General features: G+C 35.8%; 1 protein-coding gene across 2 annotated transcripts in view; it reads right to left on the bottom strand.

Moving 5' to 3' along the window:
- Positions 1-288: 288 nt before the first annotated feature.
- The window catches only part of LOC126849895 (probable G-protein coupled receptor B0563.6), a 48,069-nt gene continuing 22,688 nt past the window's right edge, over positions 289-25,669 (bottom strand). For both annotated transcript variants that reach the window (XM_050592263.1, XM_050592261.1), the window contains exons 3-6: positions 4,392-4,541; positions 3,596-3,846; positions 2,965-3,252; positions 289-2,648 (exon numbers count right to left, since the gene is read on the bottom strand). In XM_050592263.1, the coding sequence (XP_050448220.1) occupies positions 2,397-2,648; positions 2,965-3,252; positions 3,596-3,846; positions 4,392-4,541 (941 nt within the window). In that variant the 3' untranslated portion in view covers positions 289-2,396. The remainder of the gene's footprint in view (positions 2,649-2,964; positions 3,253-3,595; positions 3,847-4,391; positions 4,542-25,669) is intronic.

Raw genomic sequence — 25,669 nt, forward strand, 5'->3', positions numbered from 1 at the left:
AAAATCGATGGAAGCAACGATCGGACGCGGTCTGTTTGCACGAGCTCTTTCCACGAGGCTGGGTGTACACCGACCGCGCTCGTCATGCACTCGTCATCTGGTTCGATAGCAAACCGCTGCTGTCACATTCGACACGTGACGAGTGTTCGTGAAGCATCTCGTGGACATTTTTTTTTTTTTTCAAGTCGTCGGAAAATAATAAATTACTCGGAGGCAGAGAGGAAAATATATATGGTTGATTCGCAAATGTGGAATTTATAAAATTTGCGTGTCACATTTCAACGAGAATTGCGGATAAGAAATTAAGAAAGGACAGAGTAACAGCCCTCATATTATTTTTTGTATCAGCATTTTCTAAATTTTAAACAATTATTTCGAAACTCTTATGACATATCGTTCAGTTCGTATAAAGATAAAGATTTATGGGAAAGGATAGGAAAATATAGATGAGATATTTCTCTGAATTTATTTTTCTCCGTTTACTTGCGCGTTTCGCAAAGTTAACTGGGACGCCGGAGGAGGAGTTGCAAAATGTTCTTTGTCGGGATTTACGTATGCAAATGAGCGAAATAATATTACCATCGAACGCGAACGGACCGTTGCAACAAATTTAATTATCGATTCCCCGGGAAAGAGAGAGAGAGAGAGAGAGAGAGAGAGAGAGAGAGAGAATATCTTTCTGGAATACAGTGTCTATTTTGGAAACGCAATGCAACCGAGAGGTAGCGGTTTATTTTGGAGAGTTCGATGGAATATTATTATCGTAGCCGGCAGCGTAGTCCTTTCACTAAATTCGAAAATCGAATCCAACGATATGTATACGCTCGCTCGCATGGCGCTTTTTCTCCTTCCTTTTATACGGCGCGGAAATGTATAGATTTCGTTGAAATTCAATTCCCATCTCGGTATCGAACGCTGTACATAAATTGCTTAGATCTAATCGAACGATACGTAATTTATCGGCCAGCGAGAGGGTATATCGCGTATAAAAGATTAATGATGATAACGCGTTACACGAGACGCCATTTTCATTATCCCTCTCATTGGGGGCGCATAACACTCGGAAATAAATCACGACGAATTCGCACGTAGCGTAAAATCTCTCACGACGTCGCCTTCATTAATTCATTTGCAATCCTAAATTTTCCAGGCGGAGAAACTTCGCGTCTCTCCGGTCGGTGCCTTCCATCTCCGGTGATTCCGAAATTTAACGCGATTTCCATCCATCTCGGTTTCAGCTCGCGTGGATTTTTTTTTTGAGAAAAAACATTCCCACGATTCTCAGGTACTCGACACATTTAGATTCCCTTTTTCTCGTCCTCCCCTTTTCCCGCTCGCCGCTCCCACGAGCGCCCGTGCTTTTAATTTTCAACGCTCGATCGCCCGCGATTCAATGCACAAGCCTTGTCGTCGCGTCTCCACGTGAATTCTGACAAATTCCTCGGGTCGCACAATGCACACGGACGCATTGCGGTGGCTCTTTCCCGTCTGCGGTTTCTTCTCCCCCTCTCTCTCTCTCTCTTTTTCTCGTCTGCGTCTCCTTCCCTCTCTGCTCTCATTCCTGCAAACTCGATCGACAATGCTAAAAACTTTTCCCCGCTTGTACTTTAAAGTGCAAAAGAGGGTCCCAAGGGATCCTTGAAACGGGTGGCTTACCCACAATCTCTTGCCTTTATGTATTTCCGTTGTTGTCTCGCGAAAACTCATCGAGCCCGCCGATTTCAGTGCTCGTGATCTCGCGGGGCGAGTTAAACGTACATCGTTTGACAGAGAGAGAGAGAATTATTTGGATACGAGCTGTTTAATCAGATCCGCTCGATTTGATCGTCGTAGTCGGACGTTCAGGTTTAGCATCAGCAGCAGCCCGGTGTAGACATACCCGGCTTTAGCTATACACAGGAATGTTTCGTGGATGCGGCTGTTTCGGTAGTCTGCAACTATTCCAGAGTTCGCTGGTACACAGGATACACATAGTTCGGATACTTCCTCCGTAGATCGGCCCCTAAGAATCAAGCAATTCTCAGAGAGCGTCGCGGTAAACTGTAATAACGCACGCAATTCGAGAGACTTTGTCTTTTCGTCAATAATTATATTATAAAAAAAAAAAAGAAACGACGGATATTCAACCAGAAGAAATTTCCGCAAGGATTTACTACATATTTCACTATCAAGCCTCTGTACACATATAAGCGAAATTGTTCAACGTTATTGTGCACAGTCAACCGTATTTTCGTACATCGTTGAGATACTCGGCTTAATTTACAGAGAGTGTTTACTCGTACAATTCATTTAGAGTTTCTCGGTGACCTCGCGCTAGATTCGAGTCCTTTCTCCCGCATCCGATCAGCGGAATACTATCACGGATTCGCCAGGCATCGATGGCAAAGAAATGCGTGTTAAACGCTCGCACGAGCCAGATGTCCGGGGGTGGCAATCGTGGTGGTGGGTGGGGTTGTCGTAGTCGTCGTGGGTCGCGGTATCGGGGAACGTTTCATGGGCAGACTCCTACCATCCCGCTTGTTCTTGACCCACGGCCACTGCAGGGTACGTATCAGCGTATTGCGAAAGTCCTCGGAGAAGAGGCAATAAATGTAAAACGTGATCGAGTAATTGATCACTTCTAGCAGATTGGCCAGCGCCCGGAACACCTGCAACCGAATGCGTCGAATTAATGGACGGATTCATAATTGATGAAGCGAGAATTAGGGTGGCGAGGACGTGCGGGGGAATAATTGAACCGTTTTATCAGGATAAGCGAATTTTGATTAAGTAAATTACTCTTTCAAGACGATGAAATGATAAGGATTTAGGAAATGGATTTGTTGCTTTAAATTAATTTCTAACTCAGTATTCAGCTGTATTATTGATATTAAATTATAAACAAAGGTGTAAAGGTATACTCTGTGCATTCTTGAGAAAATGAGAAATAATACGTAGGAAGAAAAAAAAAATGGATCTGATTACCTGGTACCAGTAATGATTGAGATTACTCTCGTTGAGAGTGACGTTTAAGATAACCATAGGACTGACGCAGACCAGAAATAGGATGCTGGTGCTGCCTAAGAGAAGAATGAGCCTTCGTTCTTCGGCGAAGGTCCTCGGATCTTCATCGTTGCTAATGGTTCTCGATAAGGTCATCCTTCGACGTCGTTCGCAGGATCTTCTGTACACTATCATTATTTTCAGATTGAATCCGGCGAGAAGGATCGTCGGTGCCACTTTAAAAACGACTTCCAGCATTATCTTGTAAATCTGAAGCACACATTTGCATCGCAGATTAAGAGCCATCGAATTACGATACGCAGTTAAATACGGTGGACAGTTATTTTAAGATCATCAACAGAATGGGATTAAATATGTAAAGCGTTCCACAAATTCTGACCTTAACTTAAATGTCAGATTTACTTTTTTTTTTTCAAATATCAGGTACTTGTATCAATTTCCAGCTAATATTCGTATAATTATCGTTAACGATATTTTTATTTGTGCGGATAAATTATAAACATATTTTATTCGCCTTTGAAATATTTCTTCGAGATCTCTTTTTATTAGCGGGACGAGACATAGCGTTTACAAGGAAAGAGATATAAATTACCTGAAAGTACCAGGAATGAAGAAACGTGCGATTCTCCCCCTTCTGATAGATTAGGGGACCGTCTGGCTCCAGCAGGCAGGTCGTAACTTCACCCCGAAATACACATGGCAGATAAACGAGAAATGTAGCCAGGGGGATGAGCGCCACTGTTAGGTGAGGTGGTCCGCAGAGTGGTCGCGTGTGTTGTCCGGGGTGACAGACGCTTACATAACGCTCCACTGTCAATGCCAGAAGCATCATTACTCCAACTCCTATGCATACAATTAACCTCTATATCCCTCAAATATAGTGCCCGTGTCGGCCTTAAAAGCTCTTGTCGTCGGATACTTGTGTACGTTTCCACGCATGCATGTGTATATGTATGGTAAAGGAAAAAGTTTCACAATTCTTTTTTATTACAAAATGTCGTTTAATTTTTTGTCCATCCCTCTTTCCTCACTCCGACGCGCCTCTTTAGACTGCATCTAGGCAAACTTCTAATCGTTATCACATCGCTGCAACTTAAAAGAGCTCCAAGATGCGAGAGAGCAAAAGTTTCTCGTCGCGTTCAAAACAAAGTTCCAGCGAGCATCTTCTATTTCTTTCGCGTACAGCGCGAGGGAGAGAGAAGGTAACGGGATAAATTCATTTCCTCTGTAAGAATCATATCAGTCGTTTCCGTGAAAATGCTGTTAATAGGAGAGAGGAAACGCGCAAGGTAAGAGCGAGAGAGATAGAGTGAGCCTGGCTCTTGGACTCTCCGCGAAATTTTCGAGCGCGAGTCGCGCGGAATTCTCGACAAAGTTTCGTTCCGTACCCAGGCAGCCGTTGCCTAGGAAGAGCTCGAGGTGAACGTGATAGAAGGCCTGCGGCCAGTTACTCCATCCCCCGATGTCCTTGTGGATGAGAACCCTGAGCGCGAACGGGATGCAGAACAGGATCGCGAGAAGCGCCGCCGCTGAATAGCCTGCAACAAAAAGAGAAGCGGATTGTCCGGGGATTAAGAAGAATCATCGTCGGACGGGGAAAAATAAGAGCCGGGTCGCCGAGATCGAGTTAACTTGATTTCATAAACCCGGAAACAGCGGGAACATGGCACACGATTTACTTAATCATTCTCGCGACTTTCCTGAATATTCCCGGGAACATCGCCGGGAAATTTTTCATCCCGCTTCGCGTGGAACGAGAGAATGGGATTAAATTATTTTTCAGGATTTACTTCGAGTCATTACTCGCATTTCTTTTTCTTTGTCCTTTCGTTTGGTATCGTTGGCAGTTCTTTATTCGCGCGTCCGATACTTCAATTATATTCATAAAAGTCGCGAATATTTCGCTTACTGTCAGTCAGTTGTCAGCATTATTTGCGTGAATGCATTGTAAAAGAAAACTGATTGAAACTTCAGATAAAATGTCCGTAGTTTTTTTTTTTTTTTAGATACTCTGTCTGATTTTTTAGAACTGTCAAAAGATTTTCTAGAACTGTCAAAATTTTTAGACACACTCTTTTGAATTTTTAGAAAAACAACTCTGATGATTAAGACAGATTGTCTGAAATTTCTTTCAGATCTGAAAATTCAGATAAAAAAAAATGAATGTTTGAATTTTTAGAAAATTTCTTGCATTGTGCATTTTTTTTTTATTTTCCATCTACCTTTGCTCGCGATTCCAGATAATCGCAATTGGATACGCTCTCTTTGCCAATTTCCATCCGATTTACTGTTATCATATGGTCGACCGCGCTGCTTATTGCTCCTTGTCTCGTGTTACCCGCTTTTACTGCCCATTGACACCAATTAACGCCCGTATTTACCGTACTGTTTCGCGAAATTCCCTGAGAGCAATTAGACGTTGTTGACGCTGCTCTCCTGCACCGTATAATTGCCATAGAAAATTGCGAATGCAATAAAAGACCTATGGAAACTTCTTCAATTATTAACGGTACATTAACGGCAAATTTGTTGCTTAAAAAAGACAATCTTTCTATTCCTTATTTTATTTCAATACAATAAAATTTTTAACAAATTCTTTAAATTATTGTCTCATTTAATAATGATAATAATGATAGAATAAATAAAATAAATAAAAACGTGAATAAAAAAATTTGTAAACTTTGCTTATGTTAGGATATGGAAATTGTTTCTGGATTATCTTCGATTTAATGTATCTGATAGACAAATTTTAGCAAAGGTGCTTTTATCAACCCTCGCTTCGGCTTATCATCCCTCGAGCCGCTCCCAGCCGCCGATAAACTCGAGAAGCTCGCCGGTAACACGTTTCCGTGGTCGATGATAACCGAGTGATGGAGGAAAAGGGGTGGTTTTTCAGTTCCTCGTCAGTCGATACTGTTACCATCCGATCTAACTTCTCCCTCTCGTAGAGCCTTTTTAAGCGCTTCTCTCGTAGAATGGCAGGCACCTTAATTACGAAACGGAGAAAAGAGAGAGTTCTCTGTTTCGAATCCTTCCCCTAAAGTTTATTAAAGAGCGCGATACACGCTCGCTGGGGGGATGCGAAAGCCGCGAGAAGCCGGAAATTGGCTAATGTCGCGCGAATGAAAGTCGGGAGGATTTTCCATCCGACTACACACAACGCATCGTAAGAGCTGGTAAAACTTTTACGCCGCAGCCCCGGCATTAAAGTAAAATTGCATCTTTCCATTTAAATTACAATTTCTTACCGTCCGTCAGCAACGGCCAACAACTAGCTTAGTTTTATTAAGTCCCCCGCCGAGATCTTTTCGCGAATCGAGCAGGCGAGGTCGAGTTTCTGGTTCACGAAAGTTTCGAGAACCTTTCCCTTCGTTTTCTCATTTTCTCGGAAATAAAGCCCTTGACATATCACTCGTCTGATTAAACTCATTCCGTAACGCAACACGAATATAAATATGAGTCGTAACGTTTTACTTTAGGCAAATAAAGGCAAGAGTGCTCGAACAAAATTATGTAATCCAAGTAACGGCACAATCTACATTTCATTTGTGTAACACGCGCATGTAATAATACATTGCTCTCAAATTATGACACTTGTACAAAAAAGAAAGGATTGAAAAGATTGTTACATGTTATCTTAACTGAGTAAAATAATCGATTAAAGTGATACAAGAGAATAATGTAAAGAATATAAAAATAATATAAAAAATAATATAAAAAGAAAAGTCATTTAAAATCGAAATATTAATTATTATTTTTAAAGCTATTTTTAAATTTATTATAATTTTTAATATTAATTAAATTAAATTTATTATAATTATATATAATTTTTAATATTAATTACATTTAATTAATTAAATTAATTAAATTAAATTTATTATAATTATATATAATTTTTAAATTCTTTAAACGATTGAAGCTTTTTTAGCTCACGTGTAAACTTGATACCTAAAACCATCGTTACTTTTGACTTATCTCCCTTGTTACATACGGAGAACGGAGTCATTTGCCAGGGGTCTCCCCTTTCAAACATGAACCTCTGTCTCTTAAATTGCATATAAGAGGAACAATGCCAAAGTAGCTCTTCTCATTTACCGGAAACCACCGTGGCTGATCTGCGCTTTTCATTTTTCTCGACGGTAGGAAGAGCGGATGAGGTAGGCGTCGTGCTCGTTAACGCACGCAGACGCTTGCGACGGGAATTAATGTGTCAGTGACCCGTTTTAGGGTCACGGTTCGTTTACCAAATCCTATCGCGTTGATTGGCCGATTCGGCCCGGCGTTTTCTTGTTCGTTCTCGTACACACGCTGTCGAGACGTAGGGACACGAAAGAGGCGAGAGATGTATGTAACAAATCTGGATTGGAGAAGAATCGCTCGATAGAAATAAATCCTACAATATTCATCCCCCATCTCGGGAGAGCGACACACAAAATATGCCGATGTTCTTATCTCGAAACATCCGCATATCTTCTCGCTGATGGATGTAATTTTCTTCCTTTTTTAATGTTTTTCCTTCCTCGCAGAAGAAGCTTTGTTTTCGTGGCAAATTTTTTTTTTTTTTTAGTTTTCTATGCCAATACGTTTAGAAGAAGTTGCAAAACGTCATATTTAAAAAATCATATTTAAAAAAAATGTCCATATGTATGTACAGAATGTACTTACAATCTCTAACTTTCGTAAATTTTTAAATATCTGGTTAAATATTTTTTTACATAATTAGAATATTATTAAAGATTATTATAGATTAGAATATTATTAAAGGATGATTGGTATTAAATTTAATGAAGGTTAGTGACAGGTTTCATTTTTTATAAAATTTTGAATTTTTGAGGAAATAATTATAGGAATGATAAATATTAATATATTTTCTAAAAAAAATTTGCGATATATGAAAATCTAATTTAATGAGTCATATTAATTAATTTTGAGCGCAATTGATAAAACAAATATTGATATACAAATACTTTTATGAAATTATTGTCAACTCGATTATGTGTCATGTTTAAATTGCGTGTTAAAATTTTCTGGTGAATATTATACATTACTGCAAGAGATATCGCATGCTCAAAATTAATATTTTGCATCCATTCTGCGTGTATGCAAATGTTATGTGTGTGTGTGTGTGTGTGTGTGTGTGTGTGTCGACGAAAGCAGGAAGAATGAAGAAAAATGTCGCGATGTCTCGTCGGGCGACGTTGTTGCTCGGCATCCTGCGGCGACATTTTACAAATCGCGTTCTCCCGGCATGTTTAATTTATCTGAAATCCTGAGGGAGAAGCCAGCTGCCGCGTCCATTTGTCAAGATCCGCGCGACGAAACTATACGATGACGTCGCGTACGGCTGAACGGCTGTTTAACTCCATAAAAGCAGCTCTGTTTCCCACGCGGATCGTTAATCTATCATTTATCACGTCGCAGCGACTAAGGTACACGCGTGTTCCGGTATAATAAATTGCGGTCTAATTTTTAAGACGAAGCAAGCCGGGCATGGTCCTCGTCGAGATCACCATCGCCCGACATCCATGGAATACATCGATCCTTTGTATCGAAAAATAATATCGGAAAGAAATGTCTTTTTATCAAGACGAATGCCTGTCATTTGACGTTATTCTCGGTGAAAGCTATAAGGCTGACGAAATTTACATCTCGATCAAATAAACGGAGATCAAATTGCTGTGTGCAAAAGTAAATTTTATTTTTGATATAATTTATATGAAATAATATTTAAAAAATTATGAGAAAAAAATTGAGAGATTTTATTAAATTACGTTTCATTTATACGAGGATGAAAAATATTTAATATTGCCTTAAAAAAAGCCTTTCTTTTTTCCTATAGTCAGCCTTCGCCGGCATTTACACCACCTGTTGAAAAACACGCGTAGTACGAAGTTTCCATTACTTTTTGTAGACGCAATGTCTAAGTCTTTCTGCTTTGAAATTGCGAAATTCATTCTCGATCCATTTACTCGCTTTACGGAATAGATATTCGTGAGCATATCCATAGTTTGATTGACATATCATAGGATTTCTGTTAATCTACGATGTGTAATAAAATTAATTAAATTAATTAATTTTATAACAAAAATTAGTCAACATTTCAATATAAATTATAATATAAATTTAAAATAAATTAATGATTTGTTACAGATGGGATCAAACTAAGAACGGATGACTTATTATTATCGGACGACTGAGGACAATCTGTGGCACTTTGCTGCGATCCGTAAAATTTATTAAAGAAATAGTTGACATCGTGGGAAGGGAGGGGGAGGGAGGGAGGGAGGGAGGGAGGGAAGACCTGTTGAGGAGAGGAACGAAAAGAGACCAACGTTGAAACCGGGACAGTGACCCAGTCGTTGGAAACTCATAACGACTAGAAATGGGAGAGCACGGGAGAAAAGAGGGTGAGTACTGCAATATTGCACACACTCGGTAATAAACCATTCCACGGTAATATCGTGGTGCAGGAGAACAAGGAAAAAAGGGTCCGCGGGACATTAGTCGCGGACCCGGAGTAATTCACGACGGGAATTTTCGTCGTCCCCTTTAATTGCCATTTGTATTCGACGACGTGAGGAAAGCTCGCGGATTGAAGGAAGACGCGTCTCCGTGAGATTTCAGATAAATCTCGTGGAATATCTCGCGAATATCGAGATATTATTCCGCGAAGATTCCATCGAATCTTCCGGCGGAGGTGAGAAAGAGGAGAGGCGATCGCGAGTGACCGATTTAGATCGAGACGTTTAAAGATCTTTATCTCGTCGATGCTCGTGAATTGCAAGCGACAGCGCCGATAAAAGTGCACGTTGATACGATTGAAAGAATCTAATTCGCACGTGTCCTCGACACGCATCCCCGGGGAAATAAGATCGAGCATATCGCTCGATATTCCGAGTATCCGGAATTGTCCTTAGATAGAGACGCGCGTGGGATTACAATTTCAAACTCTTTTCCCTCCCGTTACCCTCGCGACTGTCAAAATGACATTTCGGCTCAATACTTGCGCGTGTTCGATTAAAATATATGAAATATTCGAAAAGATGGTAAGAACTTCTTGAGAATAAATTCTCTTATTTTCTATCTGTCATTGAAATAATATGTAAATAGCACAAACTTGACAGTTCGCTGTATTTCTCATTTTCGTGATAATTTCTCGCAAGACAAAAGAGATCATTTCATGACATTAACGTTAACGCGCGCGCCGTGGATTTGAAAAGTGCCCCGAGTCAGCGGCGGTCGAAGAGAAGTTTTAACTAGTCATTCGACATAATGAGGGGTTATCTAAGGAGACGAGCGCTCGCTCGGTTCGTTCGTTGCCGGGGGAATTAACGATCATCCCCCGTGCGTTTGCATACAAAGTGCATTCTCCGCGCCGCCGGCTCTCGTTATCCTTTTTACTGCGCGGTCGTCCTTCTCGTGGGAGCCCCTCGGCGGGGGCTTTACGTCCGGGAATAGACTCCGGCGCGAAAGGAATTAAATCGTTATCCATATCCGGGATTCCGGGACGTCGACGCCGGGACGCCCGGCGTTACATTTACTCGGCGCTCAATTTACTCCGTTATACTGACAGTTGGCGGCTTGACAAACTTTTCGCCGTGGTGGGATTTTCGTTTTGTATCGCGCCTTGTACAGAGGGACGAAGTTTGATGAAATATCGTAGCGCCCTTTGTCCCATTACTTCTTCGGAGCGAGACGCAAGACGGGAATGCACTCGCGGAATAATGTTGCAGCTCCAGACGATACGAATGACGCTAAACTTGAACAACGTGATGGATCCAACCTTATTCGCAAACTTTATCTTTACTGCAACTCTTTTATTGCAAGATCAAAACGTTCTCCAACGTATTTCATATATTTTATCTTTGAGATTTGTGTGTTTAGTTTGTAAGTATATACATATAAGGAATTTATATATTTTTTGTAAATAAAAAATATATATATATATATTTTTTTTTAAATAATAGCAAGTATATAGACTTATTTTTAATCAATATATTACGAAATTTATTTCTGGGGGAAAAATTTCTCGGGGAACAATTTAATTGGCTAACAATAAGTAGTAAAATTCAACTTTATTCGTCGTCGTTGTCGTAATTTCACAAAGTTACATTACATGGCGCCGACAATAATGTGAGCGTGGTCTTATCAGAATAAACCGACCGAAGACATATTCGCACGGAGCTTATGACGGAAATATCGATCGGAACGATCAGAATTTATAGTCCCGTAACTTTTTCCCTTCAGCGAGCATGAACATATGTAATTATGTTAAATTAGGATCTCGCTCGGTCGCTGGATATATCCAGTTGATCGTGTGACGTTTCGCAACCACGTGGGCGCGCGCTGAAACGTCGGGCATGTCGGAAATTACGATTGACCGTCGTCGTCGTCGTCGTCCGCCGCGAAGCGGACAAAGTTTCGTAGGACAAAAAGGATCGCGGGCGGAAGACGTGACAGCCGCGATTGAGCGCTTCGCTACGTCGAGTGTCAGAAAAGTTGGGCGAACGTCGGACGGTACGATGAAACTTTCCCGGAAGATTAACCGTTGTCCTAAATCTCGGCGCTTGGCAATCGGACACCGGCGCCCGTATATAACCGCCCGTGAAATCCGGTCCTCGTCCCCTCCTCGGTCTCGTTATATCAAAAAATTAAATGACATTGAGACGGATATTTCTGTCGGCGAAGACGGATCTTGTTCTCTAGGACAACGTGGCGCGAATTTTTCTCCCGGAAAAGTTGCTTGTACTTGTCGCGGAAAAGTAGTGTAGTCGTCTACTTTTTAACAGCCTTAGTGATTCTTTTGGCACCAAATTAAATCGAATTAAAAAATGGACGAGTATTTTGTGTCGAAGAATTCCGGTTATTTCTGGTATCAGAGAACACATTTTTATTGTAATTAATTTCTTCTATATCTCATGAGATGCTACCCAGAATTTTAAATAAAAAGTCCAAATTGCGAAAAAATTTACCTTAATATTTAAAATTAATTTTTTAAAAATAATTTAATATTTAAATCACGATTATTTTATACATTTTTAGAAATACCAGGAAAAGTATGCGTTTTTTAATAAAAAGTATCGAAACAAAAGTTGTAGAAAATTAAATTATCATTTAAATGAGATTAAAATAATTGTAGTATGTTTTATAGATCTTGAGATAATCAGCTTTTTAAAAAGCTCTACTGTCGATAACCGACGTAAAATATTTCAACAACAAATTATAAACATGCTATTTGGCCTTGGCGATGTAAACATTGGCGCCCGATTGTTAACGTATTACTCATGGCTTATCATTCGCACGGCAACCTTCGAACAGTAAAGTAATAAAGCGAGAGATTTAACTTCGTCAAACTTCTTTTCTAAACGCGATCGCGACAAATATCGGGAAATAATTTGATATGATAAATAATTAATTATTCTTTACTTTAAATAATACGTAATTATATCGCAACGATAAATCTTGAGGCGCGTATATACGTTATAAAATTCAGAATATTTTTATCTGCCAATTATTAATAACATAGTATTCAGCCTTGACGGCGTAAACATAGGCGCGCTATTGTTGACATATTACTTATAGCTTATCATTCGCACGGCGACTCTCGAATAGTAAAGTTGTAGAGCGCGAGATACTCCGTCAATTCCTTTTTTAAACGCGATCGCGACAAATATCGGGAAATAATTTGATATAATAAATAATTAATTATCTTTTACATTAAATAATACGTAATTATATCAGAACGATAAATGTTGAGGCGCATATTTCGGGCGTGTTGTATGCATACGTAATCAAAAATCGAAGTGACAAGAATCAAAATTATAAATTATTGTTTGTCGCGATTTTTCTTTTTCTCTATAAGCAATAATTATTTCTTTAAAAATACTTAAAGTCCAATTATATCTCGTCTAATACTTTATCATTTCTTTTTGACGATTTAAATATGATTCGAATTGAGAACGGGTAATAAAATAGTTGAATCGCAGATCCGAGTAATTAACATAATGATAAGCTCCGCGATACATTAATCGATTATTAAATAAACTATAATTTAAAATAACTTGTATAATTTAATATTCCATTTATATATACGTTATAATACGCAAAATAATTTTGGCTGCGAATTAACAATAATATGGTGCGGTCTTGCGGCATAAATAATAGCACGCTAATGTTTACGTTTTACGGTTTGTCTATTGTTCGCATGGCGACATTTTAATAATATTGTAGTAGTGGGGGAGACACTCCGTCGAATTCCTTTCTCATTCTCACTTCTTATTGTTTATCAGTCGCACGGTGATAATTGAACAGTGATATAGTAGAGACGCTTCTTCAAATTTCTTATATTGCGATGATAATGTTCGAGGCGCGTATTTCGCATAATTAATTATTTTAATTCTAATTAAATTTTATTTTATTTATTCAAGTAAGGGAAACATAGTGTTAGAAGTCCCAAATAAAGAATTATCGTTGTGTTGCTCTCTCTTTATGAGCAATAATTATTTTTAAATAATATTTATTTAAATATAATGTAAATTTTTAAATTAAATTTAAATTAAATATTATAAATTTAAATATATTTTTTCTGGAATTTTATTGTTTGACTCTTCGACAATCTAAATATGATTAACATTAGGAACGCGCAATTAAATAATTTAATTGCGCGTTTTTAATGTTAAAAATCCAAGTTCGAATAATTAACTTAACAAAAAGCTTCGTGATACATCCTATTGATTAATAAATAATTAATCTATAATTTAAAATACTTATAATTTTATATTTTATATTAAATCAAATGATCAATTAATTTTTGATAAACGACACAAAATTATATCATGATAATAAATCTTTATTGAAGAACTGTACATGCGATTGTTCCGCGGTTGAGAGTGTCGTGCAAAGTGTCCCACGATGTCATGTCATCATCATTCGAATCGTAATTAACGTTTTGTTTTCGCGAGTAAGTGTAAGTGTTATATAGCAAAGGAAGAGAGAGGAAAATTTGACGATGGACGGAATAACAATATGTATGGTAAATAATTGATTTCTATTTATCATTTATTTCAAAATATACACATTGTTCGGTTTTTTTCGTTTCTTTAATAGTGTATGAAATCCAATCTAAATTATCATATAATATAACGCATATATTATTTTTTAGAAGCATATCTACATTTCATCTCTTTTAATCGAGAAAAAAGAGAGATGAGATATAGATAATCTCTCAATTATAAAATAAATATATTTCAAATCATATTTATTATTTTACAAAATTATATACATATAATAAAAACTCTCCTTGGGCATAACCTTGACGGGGTAGGAGGGCTTAAGTACCTGGACGGTGCCTTAAGGTCCTAAGCGTCCTAAAGGTTTACTGTGAAGGGGAAAACCAAGTGCCCAACGCCGTCGTTGCTGTCATCGCGCCGCGGATGGCTCGTCGTATCGTTGATGCTGTCATCGTGTCGCGGACGGTTTTCGCGTCGCGTCGCGTGTCAAGAAAGTATTTTTTAATAAAAGTGCGGAAGTGCCGTTTAAAGTATCGCGCGTGTGAATCAATCTGAGAGGAGGAGGAGGCCTAGGAAAGGCATCGGGCATCAGTGGAGCAGCTCTGTGGTAAGTAATTTGTTATTTACAAATTAATTATTTATTAATTGCGTGCAATTTGAATTGAGCAATTAATCACGTAATTTAGTTTTTTATTTATATGATTTAAGCAAGAGAAAATTAGAGAAAAAGATTTTTATATAAAATCTAAAATCTTATAAAAGTTTCTACTTTTAGATTATGACTTTATATAAAACTATTAGAGTTATTAGTAATGTTTCTTTTTATATTTATTATTTTTATTTTGTTAATTTATTTATTATTATATTTATTATTATTTATTATATTTAATATAAAATTCAATGTGTATAATAAATTTTTTTTTAATAATTATTTTGAACTAATTTGGATCTTCTATTTATATGTTACAGATCAATGTAGCAATCGACATCCTGAGAGGAGGAGGAGGACTTAGGAAAGGCATCCTGCACCAGCGGAGCAACCCTAGGGTGAGTATTTATTATTTGTATATGAGTTGTTAAATCACGTACGCGCATTAAATCAGTCTCTTTATTGGAATAAATTAAAGAGAGAAGAGAAAATTAAAAAAAAATGATTTTTACATAAATCTTATAAAAGCCTTTATTTGAAAAAAAAGTCTTTTTATAATTTATAAAATTGTTCCATATTTATATAGAATTTCTTAATATTGTATGTATCGGATATAAGATATTCTTCATAAAATTTTAATTATAAGTTGTTGCTATAATTTGGATTGTATATTTTTATGTTACAGACAACGCAGCCTCAAGTCCAACAACTCCGCTGTTGCGCATCAGTGCCGGTGAGTGATAAATTTTTTTTATTTTAAAGTAACGGATTATTAGAGATTGTAGATGTACATTGTAGATTATAGATTGTAAATAAATCCGTTGCTTTAAAATGGATGAGCTAAAACGGATTAAGTTGAATAACATTTAATAAGTTCTGTTAATATACATTACATCTATTGCAAAAATAAATTAAAGTTAAAATTGAAAAAAGATTATAGAAAATATTTTTTTCCAATTTATCAGATTTTACCTAAATTATTAAATAAAAAACGCTAGTAATTTTATGAATTATATATATGATGGTAATTTATTTTTATAACGCACGCCAATCTTATCCTAATTTCATATTAGCTCATCTATATAGTAGAATTTGTTTGTAGATTGTTCTTAAACTTTGTTTTAATTGATATAAGACCAAATGTTCAATCAATTAAATTACCTTAATATGATAATAAACAGCATAACTGTTGTGTAAAAATTAATCTTATTTTATTATAAATTATATATTATTAGATAAATTAATTTTGTATATTATTATGTTATATAAATTTTGAATTTTACTCCAATTTATATATTTATCATAATTTATTATAATTTTTTAATCAAAATTTTGATTGATAATTTGGCTTTGTCTCGGTTAAAATAAAGTTATATTAAAATGAATATCGAACAAACGATCGTAAAATCATATGATCGTCAACGAGCGTGAGATATTTACGCTCATCTGTCGGCGACAATAATTAGCCGCCAAAAGGAGTTTATCTCCTTACGAGCGCAAGAAAAATCTTGCGATTATTCGCCGGCTAATAAATAGCCAGCCATAAAAGGAGTATGCATCTCCTTTTTCGATTTCTGGCTAGAGATCAATTCAGAAAGTGACCAGGAGCAACGAAAGGTAGGTCCAACTGGCCTGAAGAATGGATATAAGCTGCGCAAAATAGGTGGCTAATACTGGCCATAATGCGTAGCAAAAGATACATAAAGTAAATTTAAAGTACGCGATTAGGGCACTCGATTAGGGCACGCGGTTAGGGCACGCGGTTAGGGCACGCGGTTAGGGCACGCGGTTAGGACACGCGGTTAGGGCACGCAATTAGGGCACCCTACCCAAAATTTTGCTGATCCCGAATTCCCGCTGGCTTAGCCAGCAAAAATAGGGTTGTTGGAACTATTAGAACTATCTTAACTTAAAATAGTTATTGAATTTCTTAAGAATTTAATTCCTTAAAATTCTTACGAAATTAAATACTTACTAGGGCAGGAATTAAAAAAATATTAAAACTGTTAAAATATGGACAAATGAGCAAAAAAATAAAACATAAATAATATAAAATTTAAATTTATTTGTATAGATTATAAATATAAAATTAAAATTGCTTTTAGGAAAAATTAAATAAATATTATCTTTAAGAAAACTAAAAAAGTTAGAATTAATAATAAAAAATTTTTAAAATGGCATATATACTTTTTTAATAAATCAAAAATTGCGTATATATATTTATTATGTACAAAATAAAATGTAAGAGGTATGTTATACTTTATTTTATATAAATTTAAACTTATATATATATTTATAATATTATTATTTACATGTATGTAATTGAACTTAAATTAATGCTGTCAGTACTAAATTATCTGCATCATTAGATATATTGGTTCTGATGCTGGTAGCATCATTAATTGTAAATTCTATTTTCTTATTATGTTATATTGTACAATATTTAATTGTAATTATAATTATGTTATGATTGTAATTTATATGTAATTATTATATATATTTTACAATTTTATATATAGTATAATTATATTAATAATATTATAAATTATAATTTTCTTTTTTTTGTTTACATAAAGTTACACGAAAATTTATCGAAAAAATGTGTATAATGACAATATAATTTAAATTCTAAATTAATATATTTATTAAATATTAATTTCAATATTATTTATTATAAAAATATTTATAAATATAAAAACTTTGTATTTTTATATCAAACAATTGTTGATAATTTCGGGAAATTATATTTCAAATTTTATAAATATCACGCATTTCGCAAATTTTTCTAGCATTTAATAGAAAAATTATTAAAATAAGAATAAAAGTGTGAAGATTTGATGTCAAGTCAACGATTAAATATTAGCTTCTCGTTCACGAAATTTGACAACTGTTTTTGACACTGCAGAATCGTGAGTAAATTATTCCGAATTTCATGGTATAATTTTGATTTCATTGATATTTTGTGTCAGAATTAAATATTCGCTAAATTAATTAATTAGCTACGTTGCAAAAACACCGCATTCTTTCCAAGTTCTTCAAGTCGCGATCGCTGTCTTAACTTAGAGGCCTTATCACTGTCCCTCTCGTCAGATAAACATTAGCAAAATTGCGTAGTTCGTATCGGCGCGGACTCGAAACAATCTTCATCGTGAAGAATTATTTCTTGTCGATTTTTGTAAGATCTATTCGTGACGTCTAATTCGATGTTCTGTTGAAAATTAGGGACGTTCGTTGCAGGATTGGAATTAAACCCAGATTTTCCTGGCGCTTTCTAAAAGCGATGATTTTGATAGTAACTCAACGACAACTGCCTTTTTGAAATCGAAATTAATTTAAATTTGAAGAAAAGATATATTTCTCTTTCTTTGTTGAAACTGTTCTTTTATTATTATTAATATTAGTATTATTTTTGTATTAATGCTGAAAAGACTTAATAATAGATTGAACATGAATATAATTATTTTGTAGGTACTTTTCATTTTTCAAGCAATTTCAAATTGTAATCAATTTGTTCATTAACCTTTTTTAATACAAATATTATGGTTACAAACGAATGTATTTTATTGATTAATTTTTAATTAATATAATTTTTTTTTTAGAAAATCTTTTTAGGTTCTGAAAATATTAACATAGTTTTGATTTCTTTTAAGAAATTATTTGCAGGTGAACTTCCCGCTTTCTGGACAGTTATTTTTAGATATATCATTCTATAAATATAATAAAATACATGCGCAAATTAATATATTATTTCGAAAAACTTTTATACTTTTTTTGAGTATTTTGTCACAAAATATTATATATGAATGTAAAGTGTGCGAATACTTAAAAACTTCAAGACAAGTCGAATGGGTACCCCGATATCAGTAAAGTATCGACAAATTAAATTATTTAAACAGAAAAATAGCTTAGAATTAATTATTTAAAATTATGTCAACTTTTATTTTATTTTACAAAGTGTTTGAAATGAAATTTTGAAAATTTTACTATTGTCGGGTTCGATTTGTCTCGAACACTTGGTACCCGACAATTATTTGTACTCGCATATTTAATATTAGTTACAATAACGATGCATGTGTTTTATCTATAAATATAATCGTTCGTAACCACATTTTCATAAAATCGTTATATTCATTTATTTTTTAATATAAAGATATATTTCTTAATAATGGAAGAACACATTTTCTCGCGGAAATCGTAATCTGAATTGAGAATAATGACAATGGTAACTGTCATTGATTCATTACCGAAATCATTGCTATTGGGAGCAGTCCGGAAGATCCGAGATTCGTTCCTTCCTACAGCGAGGCCCTTGATATTCAACGGATCACAACTTTTCTTCGCGGATTGATTTTGTGAGATCTGATGTGAAAGTAAGAAGTTGATCCTTTTCTATCTTTAGGATTGTTCTTATCTCTGTCGGATATTAACGACGTGTTATTTGGCGGAGGGACCTTGATCTGGTCAAACTGTTGAGCCAGTTATCCTCCATTGAACGCGGCAAGAACGTACAATTTTTTTTTTATAACGGTATTTTAAGACTTATATGATTTTATCCTATTTAGTCAATCCTCCGCGAAACGGTACATATATCTTATTCTCAATCGCGAAATTTAATTTAATTTAATTTAATAAAATCACGCATTTAAAAATAAATCGGGCATTAGATTTTCACAAGACAGATGTTCACAAATGTCCCTTATTACAGACGCAATTATGAAAAAAACTCCAAATGTCCGTCGGAACATTTTGTTGAAATATGTAGTAATTGTATCGTTTCTTTGATTGCATGTACATTGAAATCGCGAATATTACAATTATCGTCGATTTATTTATTTAACGTGTTTTTTTTCGCAAATAAAGTGCGGTTTGTGTTGTGATTTAATCGTTGATTTACATAGAATCTTTATCTATCTTTTCGCGTTTTGAATTTTTTCTTTGAAAGTCTGCGCAAAATGTATCGATAGTTTTTTCTTTTACAATTAAAAAACGATTGATAACGTTATTAATTGACTCTTTTGGTCGCAATTATTCATACTATATAATCCTTATTAAGCTCTATAATTGTATGTTGATTATTAATAATAATTATTGCATAGTAAATTGTTGCTAAAAAGCCTTGTCTATTTTAAAAATTTCTAGTAAACTTTTTATTATACACATATATTGAACATTTTTGTGCAATTCCGTGTAATAAATTATTTTATATTAAATTTTGTAAAAGGCGAAAGATTTATGCGTAATTTGAAGGAAAATCAGAATAGATTATATTTTGTATTTTTTTGTATTATTGTTTTTTTAATGAGAAAGAGGAAAAAGCTTATCCTCACACATTTTTCCTCCTCGATGGTATCTCCACCTTAACGAAGGCATCTGCCGGGTGAGGAGGTTTGAGTGCTCTAATGAACCTGAGAGCTACGCCGGCGGTAATGTATAGCGTTTTCGAGTGAAACAAGTTTTGATCGATTATTGACATCATATATCTTGGTTATTAAAAATACTTGAATTATTAGATTAATCAATGAAATATTTCAAGTCAGCGTTTGATGATTAATCAGGGTAAAAAATCTTATGCTTTGAAGTCAAAATAGCAAAAGTCAAACACACATGAACTTTATATTATTTATATTATTATTAATATATATTATATATATTTATATTAATCAAAGTCTCTCAAAATCTATTTTTGATCGAACATATATTCATTTGGATTTAATCGCTTAAAGCGATCAAACCTGCTTCACTTAAAAATGCTAAGAATTACCGGTAGGGTCACCCATGCCGGACAGGTCGAAGGGGAAGAGTCAGACTAAGAGAGATACTTATGCTGCACAAAACTTAAATTAAAAAGCCGGAAATACAAAATAAAATCTACTTATCCATACTTCTACTTATTCATATTTATCTAACACTTGGATATATCTTTATATCACAAATAATTTAAACAATTTTAAAAATATAATTATCTGGAAATTAATAAATTTGAAATAAATTTTTCTTTTACATTTATTATTTATGAACACTTTCGCGCGTCGTTTTAATTTTTTGCTTTCCGTATCTTTTGAAGCATTCCTGCCAGTAACTTTCCTCTCACTAAACCGTGTAATGAGAGTGTAAATTCGCGAGCTTCACGACAAGTCCTCCCTTAGTAAATAAGCGTTACGATCCTTGACGTATAGCACGCGCGGAAATAAGAAAACTCACACATGAGGAGCGGTTTCGCCATATATATATATATATATATATATATATATATATATATATATATATATACGGTGAAAATGTACAGCGTGTGTGGTTTGGAATGACGCAGTGTGGGAACTTTAAGTGAAGCTATAATAGTCTCTCAGTGTGCAGCCTACGTGCAGCTCGATTATCACGTGCTAGTAATATATCGAAGACCGACTGTAAGGACCGGAATCATCCGCTTTGCCAATATTTTCGTTGCACATTTAACGCAGAATGTAATCATATAAATTTTGTTTCTTTATTTATGCTGATCACGATTATCAACGAAATTCGACGAAAATCAAATAAATGTCTAGCGATAAATATATATACAATGGAAAAATAAACTATTATGGAACGATAATTTATTTATGTTCTATGCCTCATGAAAGAACTACACGATCTTTTCTGCTTCCCTTTTTTTTTTTTGATGAATTTTTAATGGCTCGCGAACAATCCCACCTGGCCCCTTAAATGGGGCAAAGAATTATAGGGAGATGGAACTGTTGAGCGCAAATCGTTCGTTTATTCCTCGTAATCTCAAGATGTCTTATCTTAAGATCGGAGCCATTGAATCTCCTTAGTCGCCGGTTGAAATGCAATGTCGCCGTCATGCAAATGCCCGGTTTAAGCGAACGACGTTACAGCTGTTTAACCGCTTCGGAAAGTGCTGGGACGTGCTCTTGTAGGAGTAGCATATATTCTTTAAAAAATAAACACATTGGTAATTATAAATTGTTTCTCAATAACTAAAATTTAAACGCAAAAAATATGATATTGCGGCCTTAAGATGGATTATCATTTGCATATAAAAGTAAAGAGGAAGAAGAGAGACGTGAAAGAGAAAATTGAATAATATTCATTTTTCAAATTTTCTCTTCTTATAATCATCGCTAAAATATATTTGCACAGGATTTTTTTGGCTTTTTTGTAAAAAAGAAAGCTGAGAAAACTCGAAGACCTTTGTATCGATATTGAGATTCCCTGTCGTGCGAAGAAAAAGCGATCGTGACAGCGGCATTAAGTAAATTGAATTGTTAATTATTATCTTAAGCGATAATGCCGTGAGCATGAATATTTATGGGCCAGATGGTCCGCAATTTCTTAATATATGGGCGTTATATCGAATCCTTAAATCCATGTCGACACCATCGTGGAAGATATTATGAATTTATGAATTTCCGATCGATTATCACTTTATATATCATTTTGCAGAAATGACGGATACGGAAAAGTCGCGGTTGATATATAATTTTTCAAAAGTGAAATAATATTTATTATTCAATAAAGATATATTTTTTGGATTGTGCAGTTTCTGATAACTGATTTTTTTATATGACTGACCGTTCTATCTTTGTCATCATTCTGCGTCAACGTCGAGCCATCTGTCACACGTGACTACGTGTTACCTCTCGGATAAGCCGAGACAAACGCTCTCGCTAATCATCGCAGATAAATTGCAAAATCTATTGCAACTCGAAACTTTGAAAAATAATTAATGATTCAATTTTACAAAGAAATATTTAATTCTTTTTAATAAATATTAATTTGACATATAACATGTACTGAAAAAAATCCGATTTTACATATTTTTCTTATTTTCTTTTTTTCTTTTTCATTGAATTTAATTATTTATCAAAATGGAAAAATTATCTCTGATTTAAAAAAAGTTTAAAATTTTATTCGCGTAAAAATTTGAGAAGCTTCTTTGAGATTAAATTATAGTATACTCTTGAAAAAATAAATTCGCATTAAAAAAGCTGCCTACGCGACTAATACGTCACATTCATCGCCGCGATTTCTGAAGTCGATTTGTTAACCGTATTACATTCTTATCTGACCACGGTAAGGCGGAAAATTGTATCCCTGGAGTCTCTATAATATTATTTTATCAGACCAAGCATCACGATACGTGGACACGCGAAGGCGACTACGAAATAAGAAGTATCGCTATTATATCTTGACCTATCTTTCGCGCAGGCAAACGTCGATCTCTTGTGAAGTGGAGCGAACGCTACATCCATCTCTCAGCACGACGATAGCAAATTATGAGATAATTTTGCGGTCGACTTGTACAAAGGAAAACACGTCGCGAATGACGGATGAATTTCGGAGTTTTGTTTTGACGTAACGATCACATCGCTCCTTCGGAATCGAATACTATTTCGCTCTGGCCGAGTTTCGTCTAGCTTTTGGTAGAATTAATATTGCCCGAATGGACGCGGCGACAGTGCTCTCATGTGCGATCGTAAATATTCATAAAGCCCAGAAGTAGCTCGAGTACGCTGTTATTCGGATCTGTAACACGGACAGGCCGCGTAGATTCAGCAGATTTTTCCGCTGGCAACACAAGGGCGGGAGATCCATAAGCCAGGCGAAGACCAGCGACCTTGTATCGCGAGTCGAGGTTAATAGATTTCGAGAGTCAGATGATTTCTCCGAAGAATCAGAAAGGATATTTTCTTCCTTTTAATACTAGTATTCTCCTAAATATTTTCCCAAGTAAGAGCTCGGGAACGAGACTCTATAGATGCGCAGTTCGATGGATACAAAGCTTATTTGTTCCCACTGGGGCTTATTTATTCTACCTCTGCATTTATATATAAATATATCTGGCTTTGTAAATGTTATGTCTTCTCCAAGCTTTGTTTTCGTAATTAATCATGACATGGCTTCGTGAATTAACTATTCAGATGACGGAATGCCGCTTTTTTTTTTGCAATGGTTCATAATTATTATACGTGCATTTATTCAATTATTTTGTCGTGATTAAATCGCATAAAAATATGTATTTTTGATTTAATTAAATAAATTAACATTTTCATGCATATCATAAAATTGAAGGAGCTTTGCGAATATTCGCGTAACTTAAAAAACAAATTCTTTTTAAGCTGCAAATTTTTATCTGAGTGGTTAATAATATCGTAAAAAAAAAAAAATAAAAATTTTTATCAAATCGTTGCATTGCAAAAAGAATCTAGAAAATGTACTCATTTTTCGAGGTTTTAAATGCTCCCTTAGAAAAGAAATAAGAAAAATTTGGAGAAAAGTTCAGTCATTAAAATTTTTAGAAACACTAATTTAATTTTGCGATACTTTCCTTTTCATTGGTGCGAATAAATTAATTAGTAGAGAATTATTACGCCTCGAATTATCTTGACGAAATAATACTTTCAGTTCTCTTTGTACATTTAATTATACCGTGCTTTATTTCGACTACCCTTTTTTTTTTTATTCAGACCACGAGCAATTCCTTTCATTAAATTGCCGCTGCTTATTTAAAAATTAAGGACAATGGGCCTTTCTTTTTTTATAATCCGAATCCGAATCTCCCATTCTTTCAGCTGACTGCGCGCGCGACGAGATTTCTCGGACTGTCAAAAATAGAATAAATCTGCACGCGCGCGCAGGTGCGACATGTTAAAGGAATTACTTCGGATGCGTGTTCCGCTTCCTGATAATTCCTTTGATCAGCGCGTGTTGCGGGAGCTTGATTGTCTTCTCGGCAGAATAATCAAACTTGGACGGTCCCTTTTATCTTGCTCTCTCTCTCTCTCTCTCTCTCTCTCTCTCTCTCTCTCTCTCTCTCCCCCTTTCTCTCTCGATGTAGGTATCAATCATTGGACTGTAAGAGAGATCACAAAAGATTCTTTTGAAAGAACGCGAGTCCTGTCCTTTTTTTTCTCTCAACAAGGACTGTTTATGGTCTGCAATTTTACCGCAATTCTTTTGTAAAAAAAAAAAAAAATGATTCGACGAGTTCCGAATAAGAATCTTTCAGGGAGCATCAGCGTGCGCGTCTTTCATCCATCAATAAATATTGAAAGGTGATCTTTTTCTCTTCATAATACACACTTGTTTCGCATTCTCGCTGTTTGCCAGATTTAGCGAATTCCAAATAAATCGCCCGGTGACGTCGGCACGCGCTCTTGAAATAATTTCGCCAACTGCGAGGCTTGACTCCATCTGGTGCGGTATAGAAAAGCCGCTGTGTTTCAGTCGCGACAACAATAGGCACGAGAAGCGAGCGAAGAAGAGAACCGGAGGAGACACGCGGACGATCGCTTATCTACCGTGTGTGACATTCGAAAAGGAAGCGGAGGACGAAGTGGGTCACGGGCGGGAACATCTCGAGAAATGGAATACAGTAAACGGTTATGGGGGCGCGATAGAAGGACACATGTATCTATCCTCGCCTTTGATTCGATATCGTCGCGATCATCGCGAGCGTTATCTCGCGAGGCGGCATCTCTATTATTTTATTATCTCTTATGATTTTAACGACGTAGTTTTCGCGCACATATCGCGGATGTTTCATCCATCCCATTAGGGGATGTAAAGTCGACGATGATCTGTGAGTGCGAGACGATCTCCTCCAATGTGCCTTGACTCATCCGTCGTTTTCCGCGCACGTTTTCCTCTTCACGCACAAATCCTACGCATCCCGCGATTCGCACAATATTTCCAGACTCAAAGGCACGTCCCTTTACCCCTCATTCGGGGGATAAGGGACGGGGGGGAGGATTGCACATCCTCTCATCCTGCCTTCTCGTCCTCGGCGACGTACGTCGCGCATATCGATGCACTCGCTCCACGTGACGAGGCACGTCGCCGCTGTTCGCTTATTTGCATACAAGTCGGTGCATACGTATGTGATGCGTGTGTATGTATTGTACACGTGATGCGCGGGATTGCGTAAAGACTTGCGTCCTTTCTTCCTTTCTTTCCCTTCTTTGACACTTTGTGGAGCGTCGTGACGTGTAACTCGCGTCGACGTGGTAGC

Source organism: Cataglyphis hispanica, chromosome 5, assembly GCF_021464435.1.
Source record: "Cataglyphis hispanica isolate Lineage 1 chromosome 5, ULB_Chis1_1.0, whole genome shotgun sequence".
In the NCBI taxonomy this organism is placed as follows: domain Eukaryota; kingdom Metazoa; phylum Arthropoda; class Insecta; order Hymenoptera; family Formicidae; genus Cataglyphis; species Cataglyphis hispanica.